Source organism: Miniopterus natalensis, chromosome 11 (assembly GCF_054644295.1).
Source record: "Miniopterus natalensis isolate mMinNat1 chromosome 11, mMinNat1.hap1, whole genome shotgun sequence".
Lineage (NCBI taxonomy): Eukaryota > Metazoa > Chordata > Mammalia > Chiroptera > Miniopteridae > Miniopterus > Miniopterus natalensis.
In genome coordinates, this window is record NC_142091.1 from 53,265,235 (window position 1) to 53,281,093 (window position 15,859).

Here is a 15,859-nt window from a genome sequence, read left to right on the forward strand (position 1 = left end):
AGGCACTACAGTTGTTTCAGATTTTCTGAGCGAGACAGGCCCATTTCCTCTCACAGGTACCCCATCCGAGCCAGTTTTAGGAGGGATGCAGATCTAGTTCAGCTCCGTCTTGTTCAGTCCCAGGTTACATCAATCACTACCTTTTGTAGAAACCACTGCGGCTGTAGGATGAAGTCAAGATATGTGCGATATTGTCACTGCCTTTTTATCTCTTACCTATACATGGTTTTGGGTCACTTGATCTCAACAAAGTCTTGGAAGTATATTTTCCCTTTGTTTCCTCAAGAATTCCCAAAGAACTTAATTGTCATGAATTCTAGAAACTCTATGATTAGGCTGGAGATCCGAATGTACCCTGGATTTTCGGAATGTAACCTGCATGTTGGGAGGGTCATAGGAAGCCAGGATTCCAAAGGCAGAGTCAACTCTCAGCTTCTTCAGGGGTGACTGTGGTGCGTGTGGTTGGTCTAGGATCCTACTTGTTCTCTTCCCTGCCCATCGGCGCTACCCACGGAAGGCAGACCAGAAACAAGTTGCCTTGAGAAGTTCCGAAAGCTTGGAGGATGAGATGGGTGATAAAGCCCAAGGTCGGAATTACACGCGGGCTCCCTTTCCAGAGGGGCAGTCAGGAGAAGCTGAGAGGAGCACGCCCGGAATGGAGCCGTGGTTGATGCGGAAAGGTGGCGGGACCCGTCGGAACCCAGGGTCAGCCGTTATATCCCAAACACTGGCTCTTGATGTGGTCTTAGTTGGGTCAAAGGTTGACTTGGTCTCCTGTATGGGGAAGATACTCAAGGTGGAGGGATACATATGATTGCGGAGAAGGAAGGCTGTTTGATGACTTTTTAGGAAGTTATATTGGTTTTCCAATCAAGGCAGCCTCTGTGTAAGGAACAGGGATGGGGGGGGAGCACCGGAACTGGGCTGAGTTGCTCCTTCGCATGAGCGTGGCAATAGAGGGGCGCACCAAAGTCCAGTCTTCTCGCACCGTATTTTTGAAGGGAAACTGGAGTAGGCTGCACGGAAGCTGCTCAGGACGGGGGGTTGGAACCACATCACCAGGAGCTGTGTAGGGGACCTGGTGGGGCTGACCGTGGCCAGGAGCAGGCGTGAGGACAGGCTCACTGCAAGTGTTTGAAGAGAGGTTGACTTCCTCAGCATGGTTACAAAGCAGAACTGGATGTAATAGGAAAAAAGGGAGAGATTTCAAGGCTCAAGCAAAGAAAGATGTTAAAGACATCCAGAGCTAACAAAAAAAAAAAAAAAGGTCTTTCCTTGGAAGATAAAAAATGTCCCACCGCTGTCAATGTGCAAAGCCTGGATGATCACATGATAGGGTCACTTGTGAGGACATTCAAGCTGCATATCCCCTTTCCAATCAAAGATCTAAGATTCTGTGATTAATGATAACAGTTGGATGACTTAGAAAAGCAAAAAAGGTTCTTTCACCAAACCTTGATCTCATCTGGGGGTTTGTTTGACTGTCTCTTCTGACCTTCATCTGAACACCGAGTGGATTCTTGGGACATTCTGTCTGGGGAATTGTGAGCTGGAGAGAAACTAGGTCCTTCTGTGGCTTTCCCTTTCTCTGGCTCCAGCTCCCCAGAGTTTTTCCTAAGGGAGGGAGCAGTGACTTCCCAGCCTGTGAACCACGCTGCTCTGGTTAGTGTGAGGAACACAGAGGATGGGGGGATGAATGTAAGTGCGCTGGAGTTCCTCATTATATCTCCTGTAAACAGTGTAATGAGTCCTTGAGAACACATTCATTACAAGTGCTGCCGTGTGGGCTTGGAGCTGAGAGCACATGCGTTTCTGAGCACCCAGGAGGTCCCTGAGATACAGTTTAATGTCTCATTTGGTGCTCATTAGACCACGGGAGCCAACATGTCTTTAATTTAGAATGATTCCACCTCATGTAAGAGAAAAAAATCAAAACAAAAACCAGATCTGACTAAGAATCAGTGAACCGCTCTGAGCAATTTTTTCCCTCCTACTTGGATTTTTTTCCTTCTTGTTGCTATTGGCTTTGTTAGGACAATGTGATTGAATTACAGAAGTTACACCTGGTAACTCTTGTTTGCAGCTAAATTATGCAGAGACAAGACTTAGTCAATTGGAAAACTGTCATTGCGAGAAGACTTGTCAAGTGAGTGGACTGCTGTACAGAGACCAAGACTCCTGGGTGGATGGCGATCACTGCAGGAACTGCACGTGCAAAGTAAGACTCTTTGTAAAGAAATGAAGTAAAAACATCTTCACTGGGAACTTTCACTAATTACTGTGTAATCTGGTTCTTCACTATATGATACCAACTCTAAGAGGTATTACTTTTTTACTAAGCCCTGGTTGGTAATCTGTGCAGTTATGAAGGGAAACTGGAAAAGCGTCATTTCATATATAAACACTTGGAAATGAAAATCTACTTTCCCTTGACAACATGCTCTAATGTGAACTAATATTATAAAAAGCTTACTATTTGGAGTTTGGAGGTTAGAATATCAGAGGGAGGAAGAACTCCTTTGATATTTCAAACAGCCTAGTGGTTAGCTTCATTCACAACTTTTCTCTGCTTGAATAAATGTTTAAAGGGGGTTTAATCAGTTTCTAGGTATTTTATTGTATTTTGCAAGGAATCCATCATCTGTGTCAGAGAATGACAATACCCCTCGACTTTCAGTGTAGCCATCATTTGTATACTCACTCATCTGTTTCAGAGACTTACGAAAGCCTTCCCTCCAAATTAATATGTAAGACATGTCCAGTTGAAATTATTTGATACATATCTGAAGACTGCCATTGTTTGTCTGAGAAAATACAAAACAGATTGTTAGAGCCTCAACCATGATTGACAGGGTCTGCCAAAGGTGTTATTTATGTTCTTGGAAAAAAATAGACTTTTTGTTTTCTGCCTAATCTCCTTAGCCCACACGGGCAGGTGGAATGAAGCCAGTGATGTATATCAGAAAAGTAATTGAGGTGGCACGAGTTCATTCAGGCTGGAGAAAACATTTTATTTGTGGTCCTGGAGTGGACTGGGAATTCCTCACATGGCTTCTGTTTCCCCGATGAGGTTTCTGGGATGAGCTGTGAGCTTTTTTCACAGAGGGAACTTTCAAAGGGCATTCTGAGATTCCTTCTCCTGCTCTTCCCTCCTCAGAGTGGTACCGTGGAATGCCGAAGGATGTCCTGTCCCCCTCTCACCTGCTCCCCGGACTCCCTCCCCGTGCACATTGCTGGCCAGTGCTGTAAGGTCTGCAGACGTAAGTACTGACTGAGGGTCAGAGTGTCCCTCTGTGCTTTGAGATTAATTTCCCCCCCTTTGTTTTAGGTCCTTACTGATTAACATGGATGAAATTCAACTGATTAATGTTGATGAAGTGAAGCACCAGTAGTTGATATAATATTAAATGAATGGTAAGAAGTGCTGCTGTGTTTTCATCACCTGTGATGTGGCAGACACTTTCCATAGGCTATTTTTAAAATAGTCTCACATCAATCCTAATTATTTTTCTTCTTCCCATTCTGTGTAGAAGGAACTGATGTTCACGTGAATTTAGTCACTTGTACAGGTCAAACAACCGGTAATGGGTGGAGTCGATCTTTAAAGTCATGACTCCAAAGCTCTATGTATTTGGTCTTCCTAATCCTGAACGATCAAGTTAAAGGCCAAATTCAGTGCTCTGGCATTCTGAGGTCTTGGCCAGATTTCCTTTTATTAAAAGGTCTTTGCTAGGAATTTTGGGATGAACTTCAGTTATAACACTAAAACAATTTCCCTCAAAGTTGGCTTGTCCAAGTTGTATAGTGAGTTAAGAATCCTTTTCCTTCTGTATTGCAAAGGACACTATTTCAAGTGGAATAGTGAAGCAAACATAGAGACAAGCAAGTAGTAAAAGCTGCCATTTAGAATGCTTGTTTTATGCCAGTTACTATGCCAGGTGCTTGAATTCTTTTAGCTTATTGAATTCTTACTTCAATTTTTTGGGTGGAGATTATTATCATCCCTGCTTTATAGAAATCTTAGGCTTAGGGAAATTAACTTATCAGGGTCACAAGACCAAGTGGCAAAGGTAAGATGTAAAACTAGTTCGGACTACAAAGCCCATAGTCCCTCATCAAAACATAGGGCCTTCCATAGAAAAGGAGAGGTTAGGTTAGAAATGTGGCATCCTATGGATAATTTTCAAGATCGTTTCTCTGTTGCAAAGCACCAACATCATTATGTTTCAAAAGACAGTGGTCTAGCTTTTAGCCAAGAACAGCGTGTCACCTAATATGACGGCTGAAGTGGGGATAGCTGATCTGGTCCACCTGCCCAAACCTTTGTTGAATTCCTTCATTGGAACTTCCGAATGTTTCTTTTTCTCACGGTTGGCATAAACACCTATTACTCAGTAGAGTGTACTTGGAGTTATCTAAAAAAAGAAACTTTCTTGTTTCTGTTCCAGGAGCTTCGGAAGTCACATCTGGCAACACAGATAGCTCAAGGGCCCAGATGTTGAGGTTATAGTTTGATGCCATGATGGAAAGATAGTTTTTAGTAGGTGCAGATATGTTTTCCAGTTTTGATATTTTATATAACAGTCAGTAGAGGAAGAAGTTGAAAAACTATTGGGAATTTGTATTTAAAAAATATGAGATATTTAAAATCCATTGTTTTGAATTCCCTAGGACAGGTCTGTGAATGCTGTCTCTTAGAAGTTATTGTTTGGACCTGGGGTAGATGAGTCTTTTGGCTGTTTTGTGTTTTAATCTTTTGATTTTCTCATTGTGAGAACAGTGTGTTTATTGTATAGCATTTGGAATCCATGGAGAAGAGTAAAGATAAAGATGGAAAAAAGTATCCCGTAACATCACTACTTTGAAACAAATACTCTTGAAATTTTAGCAGGTTTTATTTTTTAAAATTTTATTCTGTGTATAGTTAGGACCTTATTGTGCAGGTAATTTTTATCCTAGTTTGTTGACTTACCATTATCACTTAAGTGTATTCCTATGTTTTAAAAAACTCTGTATAAACCTCATTTTAATGAGCTTCATAGTGTTCCATTGTTTGGCTACTGCATAACTTTATTTAATCATTTCCCAGTTGTTGGATATCTAGGCTGTTCCCTACTTTCCATTCTGATAAATTACTCATTAATAACATGTTCTGTATAGAAAACACATTTTTGTATTTTATATTTTCTTAAGGTAGAATTTTCCATAGTAGAATTACTGGGCCCAAAGTCTGACATGTTCAAGTAATACATATCATCAAATTGTTATCGCACTAAAAGTGTACAGGGTAGGCATTTTTTATTTATTTTAATTTATTGGAGAGTTTTAAGTTTTAAAAAACACTTTAGTAACTTTCCCAGTTTTACCAAGATGCTGGTACACAGGCAAACTAAATGTTTTTTTGCTTTTGTCTGGAGCTCATAGCATTTTATCTAGGTAGCACTCACTTTCTCAGTAGCTCTGGTTGGTAGTTTGATATGTTTATAGTTTAATAAAATGGTCATGCAAATAATTTATTAAGACCACTACTTATAAAAATTAAAAAGAATGATCCAACAAACCTCTGGAATTTAAGAGGTTGAGAACCTTTGTCCCAGAGGGTTCTCATTTTTTCTATTTTTTAGTAGAAATGTGCATTAGGCAGTTACTCAGTGCTACTGCCTGAAACAGTGGTATAAGAGCCTCTCCGCTTCGGAGGGCTCACGTCCGAGTTAGAGGCGTGATTCGCAGTGTCCAGAGTCGTAAGTGTGATCCTGTGGATCAGGGCGCTGTTATATAGACCAACAGCTTGGGGAGCGGGGGGGCAGGACACGAGTGGTAGGCCTGGCGTGCTCCCAGAGGAAGTGGAGCCAGGTTAAATATTTCTAACCTTCTAGAAGACAACTGTGGCAGGTTGATGAGTGGGGTGGAGGAGAGGAGAATGTGGCTTGATAAAGCAGAGTTCTAAGCTGATCAGTAGAATTTCAGTAAGTTTCACATATCTTCACATCAGAGAAAGGTTGGAGAATGTTTTCTTTTGCTGTGCCTTTCAGATCACATTTCCTAAGCTCCTCTCTGGGTTTGGGTGGGGCCAGTATTCTAGCGACTGGAAGAAAAGGTATTGATCTGGCTCAGGCAATAGGAGCCCTGTACAAAAGCAAATTGTTTTGTCTGCTGACTTATTAAGTGTTCTTGTGCTTGTCATGGCCTCAGGAGCTGTAGCACTTATAAAAGACGGCATCTGATTGGAAAGAGGAGAGAACTTTGTCTAAGATTCCATGTCTCAGTTCATTGCCTAAAAAAAGTACTTTGTGCTGTTCTGAATAGAAGCCCCTCTTCAAGAGCAAGGAGATTTTTATAGTGGAGGTATCAGTTCTTGATACTAGAATGATCCTCAGGCATCAGGGAAAACTTGAGAGCCTCTAGATTCTTTAGCTGTGGGCACGCAGTTCAGGAAGTGGTGTGGGAGTTACATTTGTTGGGTGTCTGCTCCATTCAAGGCATTGGATTTCTTTTTGTTATTTTTAAATCCTCACCTGAGGATATATATATATATATATTTTTTTCCATTGCTTTTCAGAGAGAGTGGAAGGGGGACAGAGAGGGGGAGAGAGAGAGAAACATTGATATGAGAGAGACACATTGATTGGTTGCTTCTCACACACGCCCCAACCAGGGCTGGGGATCGAACCTGCAACCAAGGTCCTTGCCCTTGGCCAGAATTGAACCTGGGACCCTTTAGTCTGTGGGCTGATGCTCTAACCACTGAGCAAGACTGGCCAGGGCAAGGCATCAAACTTCTTAAGTTGCAGATTCCCAGGGCCTCTCTTTGGCCTAGTATAGCAGAATCTCCGGGCAGTGGTGTCCTGGAGTCTGTATCTTTTTTGGAGGGCAGACTTGAGAACTGTCAGAGATTTGAGGAAGACAGAGAGGGAATCTTCAGCTGTGCAGAAGAGCACTTACAAAGGAACAGAGATGGCAGAGGGAAAGGGAGGCAATTGTCTGATAACAGGGGATTCTTACGGGCGAGGAGAAATAAAGCTGCAAAGCTGGGGTGGGGATGGATGATGATGACTGTATTCCATTTAATTTCTTTGGCCATCCTTACTGAGGTTTCGCCCCCAAATGCTGTCCTTACCTCTGGGTGCAACAGCACGTGCACATGGATCTTTCATTTTGCCAGGCACTCTGGTTAAGTCCTTTTATGTGTGTTAATTCATTTAATTTTTCCAATATCCTGAAGTCATAGGCCTCACTATTATCCCCATTTTACAGATGAGGAAGTGAAGCACAGAGAGGTGAAGTAACTTACCCAAGGTCTCTCAGCCTTGGTGGAGCCAAAATGAAACCCAGGTAGTCTGGCTCCAGATCTGCTGCTCTTAACCCGTCTCCTCTACCCGCTGCTGTCCACGGAGATGCGTGCACCACCTCGGTGCCACAGAGCACTGGGTGACATGCACTGCCTGTAAGATGCCGCGGCAGTGCAGAGAAGGGGAGACGAACTCCATCAGAAGCTTGTGCGTGTGCAAGTGCGCACGTGTGCGTGTGTACGTGTGTGTTAGGAAACCTTCACAGGGGGATAATAGCTGAGCAGGCTGTTGACAAGTGAAGAGGAGTTTGTTATGTGGACAAGGTGGGAATCACACAAGGAATCACACATGGGAAATCATGGAAGTAAACACAGCATTGGTTTGGTTACTCAAAAGCAAGATTTTAAAGCAGGGTTGTGACATAATCAAAGAAGCGCTTTTACAAAGACTTGCATCGGGAGAGCTGGAGGGGGTTGGGTGTGAGATTCAGGCGTATTCCAGGTGGATGCGGTGGGGCTGCCCAGGGACAAAGAGAAGGAAGGGGGATGGAGGTGAGTGGTGGTAGCTCAAAGACTGGCACACTGTGAGCATTCCGTAAGCATTTTCTTGCATGAGACCAATGGATCAAGGACAGGCTGTCTGTAGGAGAGAAGTCGCCGGATTTTGAACAAGAGCTGGTGGCAGACTCACAGTGTGATTAACGGAGATAAGGCAGGTGGAAGAAGTAGTCCGGGGAGCACTACATTCTGTTTGGTGTGTTTGAGCTGGGGATGCCCGAGGAGCAACCGGTTTGATGTGGGTGTCTGTCTTAGAGGGTTCCAGGGAGCTTCCCCGTAAACATCTCGGCTGCGAGTATGTTTGCCGCCAGCATTTTCACTGGGTAATTGCTGAAAGGCAATTTTGCTATGACAAATAAAAGGATGAAAAATTAAAAAAGAACATTAAAGAGAACATAATGCAAAATGAAAAATTGGTAGCAAAATTAAAAAGACTTCATTGCAAAAAACAAATATACATTGCCTTTGAAGTCTTTTGTTCAGAGTGTTACACTTCAGATTTGTTTGTTTGTGTTTGTTTGTGTGAATTGTTTACTCTTTGGCATTGCAGTTTTTTTTCCCCGCTGTAATTTCTTTCTTCATTAAGAGATATCATTTCCCATTGAAGAATCGATGATTAATGCTCTTGAAGACTGTTTCAAATTCGCAGCTGCTTTTATTCTACTTGCCATAGTTTGGTAAACTTTTGGTTTTGACCGGTGGGAGGGGACGATGGTGGTCACCAAAGGATTTGCAAAAAAACTGATATGTAATCATTTTCTACTGTAGGATGCCTTCTGGCTAAGATTTATATGGTATAAAAATGGGAGCACTGTGAGAACTTTGTCAATAGAGAAATGAAATCGACAACTAGCTCAAATACATTAGGTCAGCTGAAGGCGGTTGATTCGTCAATGGAGAAAAAAAAAATCTATTAAGAAGTTATTTTTGCCCTAGCCGTTTGACTCAGTGGTTAAAGTGTCAACCCGTGGACTCAAGGGTCCTGGGTTCAATTTCAACCAAGAACACGTACCTCCGTTGCAGGCTCGAATCCCGGCCCTGGTTGGGGTGTGTGTAGAAGCAACTAATCGATGTGTTTCTCTCACATCGATGTTTCTCTCTCTCTCTCTCTCTCTCTCCCCCCCCTTCCACTCTCTCTGAAAAGCAATGGAAAAAAATTATCCTCCGGTAAAGATTAAAATAAAAAACAAGTTATTTCATCTTTTATGGTGAAATTGCCAATGGCCAGTTAGGTGGTGAAAACGTTTGTGGTGAAAGTGCTTGCGGCAGAGGCGCTGCCAGCGAAACCTCAGGCCAGAAGCCAGCTCTGGGAGCGAGCGCACGGGGGAGGAGGCGTCCCGGGTGCTCCGCCTCCCTGACCGCCGCTCTCCTTTAGCGAACACCGAGTGCGGATCTTGATGCTAAGCTGCTGCGCGCCCAGGGATGGCCGGAGTATGTGCAGCGTGCAGAGACCTAAATAAAGACGGATCAACCCATGCCCACATCTGACAGGGGTGCTAAATCGTACCTGCCAGTTGTTTATTCGGTGTGCACCCAAATGGCAAACGTGTCCAATCATTGCACTAGAGAAATCACGTTCACATTCGAAGGCCAGATGTCTGTGAGTGCAAAAAAGTACAACTGCGTGCCTGGTTCTCGAAATCCCCGGTCCATTTGTTTCTGACATCATGGAGGAGCGTGTGTCGGTGCCGAGTTTCAATTTCACGGTCGGACACTGTGCAGTGTCCTCGTTTGCACATCCCCGGTGTGGTATGAAGAGCTTCGGGTATGCATTTACATTTCTACAGCACCAAAAGCTGTTGCACTGGAGTCCCAAAGCCCCAGCCAGAGGCACCGGAGCCTGACTCACCTTATGCTTGAATTTCCTCAGATGTCGAAAGTAAGCCTTTTGGCTGGAGATCAGAAGGGTGGATAATAGGGACTGATGTCAGGCATATGGAGGGCAGGTGCAGGGAAGGAGGGGCCCTGTCAGAGAAGTGGGGTGAGTGTGAGAAACTAGGGGGCAGTCTTGTGACCTCCTGTGGTGATCCCGAAAACTGTCCTAAGGTAATTTCATTGATACTTGATGTTGTAATCAGAGACACGTCCCGCCCCAGTGCCAAAGCTGCAGATGGCCGAGGCGTGGGAATCATGCCGATTTCGTCTGCAGCCCCCAAAGCTCGCTGCTGTGGGAGGGCATCGAGTTCAGCGGACATTTAATTTTTATACCAGACTGGTGGATTTCAGGGCCGGGTGCTCCCCGCATGTGCTGTGGAGTGTAAACAAGAAGACCTTCCCATCTCCAGATAGGATTCGGGGATTAATCTGTCAGGGGAAGAGAGGACTCAGGCACGTGTCTTAAGACAGGGTAGCAAGCGTGCTCATTACCCTTGTGGGGGTGGCAAGGGGCAAAATGCAGAAGAAAAGTCTGTTTCTCTGCTTCCCCAGCCTGCGCCAAGGAGCAGATGGCAGGTTTGACAGTGGGGCGTTTAGCAGGACTGTCACTCTGGAGAGAGCCGTCTTGCCAAGTTGGTGGCAGCTGTGCTGGGGAGCGCAGGAGCTCCTTAGACAGGGATTCCAGGCTTTGGGAGGTGTGTCTCTCATGCAAGGGAATCGGGGAATCCACATCATCGTTAGGACCAGTGAGCCATGATTTGTCTAGGAAACTGAGGCATAAAAGATGGTCAAGGATCTATCTATCTATCATCCCTATCTATCTATCTATCTATCTATCTATCTATCTATCTATCTATCTATCTATCTACCTACCTACCTACCTATCTACCTATCTACCTATCTACCTATCTACCTATCTACCTATCATCTATCTATCTATCTATCTATCTATCTATCTATCTATCTATCTATCTATGTATCTATCTATCTATGTCTATCTATCTATATCTATCTATCATCTATCAATCTATCTGTATTTAATGAGGGAAGGAAGGGGCCTATGTAGGAAATTACACTGTTTCTCTACTTTTTTGTCGTCACCGCTTTTTTGTTCTGAAGCCCTAGGTGTCTGCTTTAACGTTACAGAGATGTAGATCACAGCATAGGGAATACAGTCAGTAATATCGGGATGAGTATGTGTGGGGCCAGTGGGTACTTAAAGCAGCGGGGAGACCACTTTGCTGTATATCTGAAGCTCATAAAGAAGAGTATTGAATGTAAACTGTAATTGAAAAATAAAAATAAGTTTTAAAAATTGCATTGAATAGCAGAAAGAACTCTTATCTGGGAATCAGGAAATTCGACTGGCTTTTACTACCTACTAGAGGCTCATTAATTCTAATATTATTTATTGTTACTAACAACAAGCCCAGAGAGGCACTGAGCTTGGGGCTGAAGATAAAATTATGAAGAGACACAGTCCCTACCTTCACTGTGGTGACGTTTAGCAGGGGAAATGTGTGATTAATTGGGCCACTGAGATAAAATGTGATGAGTGCTGTGTTAGGGTAGGTCCAGAGGACAACAGAAATCGCACGGCTTTAAAAGTCAAGAACAGTTTCTTGGGGGAAGTCAGACCTAAGTTGAAACAGATGGGCATATATGGGAGGAGAGGTTGCCAGTGAAGGTGGGTGTGGCTTAGGAGGGAACAGTATATGCAGATCCCAGGAGCAAGAGAGAACGCCTGGCTGGAGCATATGTAGAGGTGTGGATGTTAGGGAGGGTTCGTGAATGCACAGGAACTGGTGAGCTATGAAGCTTGACAGATAAAGAGGAGGCACATGAATGGCCTTGAGTGCTGAATTAAGGAATTTGGACTATATTGAGGGAGTTAGTGACTCATAATATTTTCAAGTGGGGCCTTGTCTTTGCATTTTAAAAAAGGTCTGACTTTTGTCTGGGGAAGGACTGGATAACGATTGAGATCAGAACACAGAAGACAGTTATAGAACATTCTGGTACATTAAACTGGAGGGATGATGGTAGCCTGAACGGAGACTGTCTGTGGGCAGCTGGTGGGGAACAGAGAATAATAAGATGACTTGAGAAACTCAAGGAGGGAGCGTTGCTAGGATGTGGGTACTGGTCAGACATGGGGTTGAGTAAGAGGAGAGGTTAGAAGGCTATCACGTGGTGGGGTGTGGTGTGGTGCTGGGGTGAATACTGGGCCCACTCACTGAGAGTGGGTATTAGAGTGGGGCAGATTTGAGTGAGGAGAGCATTGCAGCAGGTCAGGTTCTGAGGGGAAACAGACTCTGAAAGGAATTGCTGCAGGGACTTCTGGAGCTAGAAAGACCTTTCAGAGTTACCCCAAGCTGGGGCTAGGGGCCAGGACTTTGTACTACCTTCATTAACCACTTATTGGCTAAAGGGGACTTGACCTTGGGCAGGTGGTTCTCTTCAGCCAAGGGCAAGTCCTAGATCAGTATTTAGCTGGTAGCTGTTGGTTGTCAGCTGTCCTGGCAGCTGCAGTAATGTGTCCTTTGGCCATGGAGGGGGATCTGGATAGCACAGCACAGCATCTTCTATGGGATCATGATGTTAAGTAAGCCAGTGCCTCTGGGCTTTCCTTTTCCTGTGCTAACAAGAGGGAGTTGAACAAGTTGATTGCTAAGGTCCCTACATATTTGAACATTCTGTGAGAGTCATAACATTGTAGAACTAGGAAATTATTGCATTTAATCAACCTTTTTTAACAGATATAGAAATGGAGGCTTTGAGAGGTGAAGTGATTTTTATAAAACAAAAAGTGAAACCCTCTTAGAGTGCATTTCTTCATTTCGGCTTCTCCCAGGACTAGGGCTAGAAAGCTCCTCATCTGGGTGGGAGAGGGAGTGATCAGGCCTTTGCCTCCCTGTTCCTGTTGATGTGGCTGGAGAATTTGGTGGAGACACATGAGGATCATATCAAATTAACATACTCTGCACTTGCTTAAAAGTAGGTCAGCACGTTGAGTCAAAGACTGAGTCCCAGTGGAATCTAAATTGAGTGGCGGGAGCTCCATTTATGCTTCTCTTTTAACTTTTCCATAAAGCCCATCTACGCTATGTCCCTCTTAGCCTATTAAGCTCACCTTTCCAAAGACAGTCTCTTTGGTGCATTGATAAAGCACTTGAATGGCTTGGCCTATTTCTCAGTTGTCTCTGAGCTTCTCGGGAACAGATAGGCTAAGGACATGCAGCTTTCATGGTCACAAGGGAAAAATGGCATCTTTCTGCACTGTGGCTGAGGTTCTGATGAATGGAACATATATGAGTTCCTTCTCACCTCGTCATTCATCTTATAGCTGGAGTGTCTGAATCAAAGCTGCTGCTCTTGTGCTCCCTGGAGTTGATAACCACTTCTTTGTTTTAACTTCTAACCGCATCAGTTCACTCTCTAGTTCTTCTGCAGCTGCAACATTGAAATAGTTGTATATCCTTGGTGTGAAGGACTCATGACAAACTTAATTATGATGATGGTCTGACTAGGGAATTCAGCAGTTATTCCCACACTATTCCCATGTTTTACTCTAGACAAAGAGATTTGTGTTTCTTAGAATCAGAGAATCTATGTTCTGTGGAATCTGTTGGAGTTTGATGGTGCCTTTGAGATTATTTGGTTGTATAGTGTGACTGTCTGACCCATTTTTCTGTTTTATTACAGCAAAATGTATCTATGGAGGAAAAGTCCTTGCTGAAGGCCAGCGGATTTTAACCAAGAGCTGTCGGGAATGCCGAGTAAGTTTCAATCTTATGCATCCTCATCACTTGTGGGGAATTTCAGGTAGATATATTGGCTTTAGATAGTGTTCTGGAGTGGAGCCTGTTGGCCTGAGTGGGTCCCTGAGGAGAAGGACTCTCTGTGGTGCACTGGAGTCCGGGATGTGGAGGTCCCACCTACTGTCATTGTGTGGTTAGCTTGTGGTTGGTCAACTGTGGGCCAGGTAGCCTTGGGAAAAGCTATTAAGGGAAGGATGTGAGAAGCGGAAGGGAGACAGAAGCTACTGGGAGTCAGGAAGGATGGCAGGTGCTCTGGGAAAGGGTTCTGAGTTGTGTTGGAATCAGTCTGTGATAACAGCTGAGGACAGTGTCCCCTCTACTCCCAAGTATCTGATACAATGTTAGAACATGCCTCTGTCCCCTGCCTGCCATGTGTTTCTTGAAATAAGATGTGTAGAACCGTGGATCTCATTCAATAATCGTTCAACAAACATGCATAGTATATGGGCTGCATGGTGCCTACCAGGTTGTACAACAGTGAACAAAACAACGTCTCTCTCTTTATAGCACTGGCGGTGTGCTGGAGGAGACAGGCAGTAACAAAATAAACAAATAAAAATACAATATAATGCCAAATTCTATAAACAGTATAAACCAGGCTGAAAGGACAGAGGGCTCTGTGGTGGGGATGGGTGGCCTGGGAGGGCCTCTCTGAAGAGGTGGTATTTGAGCGACGTGCTAGATAAAGCGTGGGAGCTGGCCCTGCAGTTACTCGGGTGAGGTGTCATCCCAGCAGTGCCAGCGTGCGAGACAGAGGGAAGGAAGGGAGGAGGGAGAGTCACCGTGAGGTGGTGTGTCAGAGCGGCCACAGGCCCACCACTAAGCACGGCTGCTTTCGTGGGGCACCTGCGGAGATGCTGACCAGAGCCACTGTCTCAGATTAGGCCATCTTCGCTTGGCTCGTTGATTCCCCTTTTTGCTTGTGTTTGTACCTGTACTATTTCATTTGCTGGGAAAAGGAAAGGATTTAAAGACAGGGGAGAATGAAGCATTAGAGACCTGCAGAACCTCTCAGGAAGCTTGAATCCAGTTATTTATGGGGGACTTGGATGGAGGGAAGGCTCTTTCCTGTTTTCTGTCTCTCATTGGTCAGTATCTCCTCCTGGGGTTAAATCCCTTGAACTTCCCTGTTGTGTTCCCCATTCGCTCTTTCTTGACTGCCCCTGGGAATGCCAGAAATTCCGTGGGTCCAGACAGTCTGGTGGGAACGCGGGTGTGGTGGTCTCTGCGTGAGGAGGTGCTGTGCTCACGGGCGCGTCAGGCTGTGGCACAGGCAGGGAGGTGTGGCCGCTGGGCTCTGTGATCTCCCCATCAACAAGGCCAGCCACCAGGCCTGGGAGTGGGGAGCTGGTGGGTGGTCTCCAAGATGGGGCCTGCATATCACCACACCGGGATGTTGGGCAGGTTAAATGAGATAAAACATGGAAGAACTTGGCAGAGTGCTTGGCATAGAGTTAAGTCCTCAATAAATGTAAACTTTTTTTCTTATTCCACATGGCCACACATGTTCTCCCTGACTGTAAGACACATGTCATGTTCTCTGTAAATTGTTTCACTTTTAGGTGAGGGAAAATGATTTGGATTCTAAAACCCTTATGTTTTTCTTCTACCTCTGGGAAAGCCGGGCTGACTAAAGGCAATTTTGCCCATTCTGCTGATGACCCCAGTATCTGCCATGTATCTGTCACTTACAACTGCCAACCCCTTTTACTTTCTGAGCAGAAGCAGCAGGGTCACAATTATGACTTGATCTCTGCAATCACCAGAGAGAATCAGGCAGACACCATCTGAGTCATCTAGAAGATACGGGCACAGATTCAAATTCCAGATTATTGGAGTAGCACTTAACAGTGTTATTGGCACATTGTGGGTGCCCTATAGGCTTTGGTTCATCTTTTACTGTTTTGTTTTTTTGTTTTATTCTTACAATTTAGAAAGAAGTTGGGTAGATAGGTTACTTTCTTTGCGCAAGTGATGTGTATATGTGAATAATTCCATTGTTTTTTAAAAGTCATTAATTTCGTCATTTATTATTTTTCTATTGTTATTAACTAAATGTTTACTTTGTGTATAAAGAGAAGGGTCATTAACAGTATTTAACATTTCTTGATCACTTAGTATTTTCTAGACACTATTTAAAACATAACCTCATATAAACATCATAATAACACTCTTGAGGTAGGTCCTATTTTTAGCCCCATTTTGCAGATGAGGAAATCGAGGCACAGAAGATCGAAGTCATAGAGCGAGTCAGTGAGCTTGGCTGGGATCTGAACCCGTGCCCTCTGGCTCTTAGCCTCTCCACTGCCACTCCTCA

General features: G+C 44.3%; 1 protein-coding gene across 2 annotated transcripts in view; it reads left to right on the forward strand.

Annotated features, from left to right (window-relative positions):
* Positions 1 to 15,859, forward strand: part of NELL1 (neural EGFL like 1) — a 619,484-nt gene that overhangs the window by 148,222 nt on the left and 455,403 nt on the right. For both annotated transcript variants that reach the window (XM_016201668.2, XM_016201669.2), the window contains exons 8-10: positions 2,084 to 2,218; positions 3,158 to 3,260; positions 13,427 to 13,500. In XM_016201668.2, coding sequence (XP_016057154.1) covers positions 2,084 to 2,218; positions 3,158 to 3,260; positions 13,427 to 13,500 — 312 coding nt within the window. The remainder of the gene's footprint in view (positions 1 to 2,083; positions 2,219 to 3,157; positions 3,261 to 13,426; positions 13,501 to 15,859) is intronic.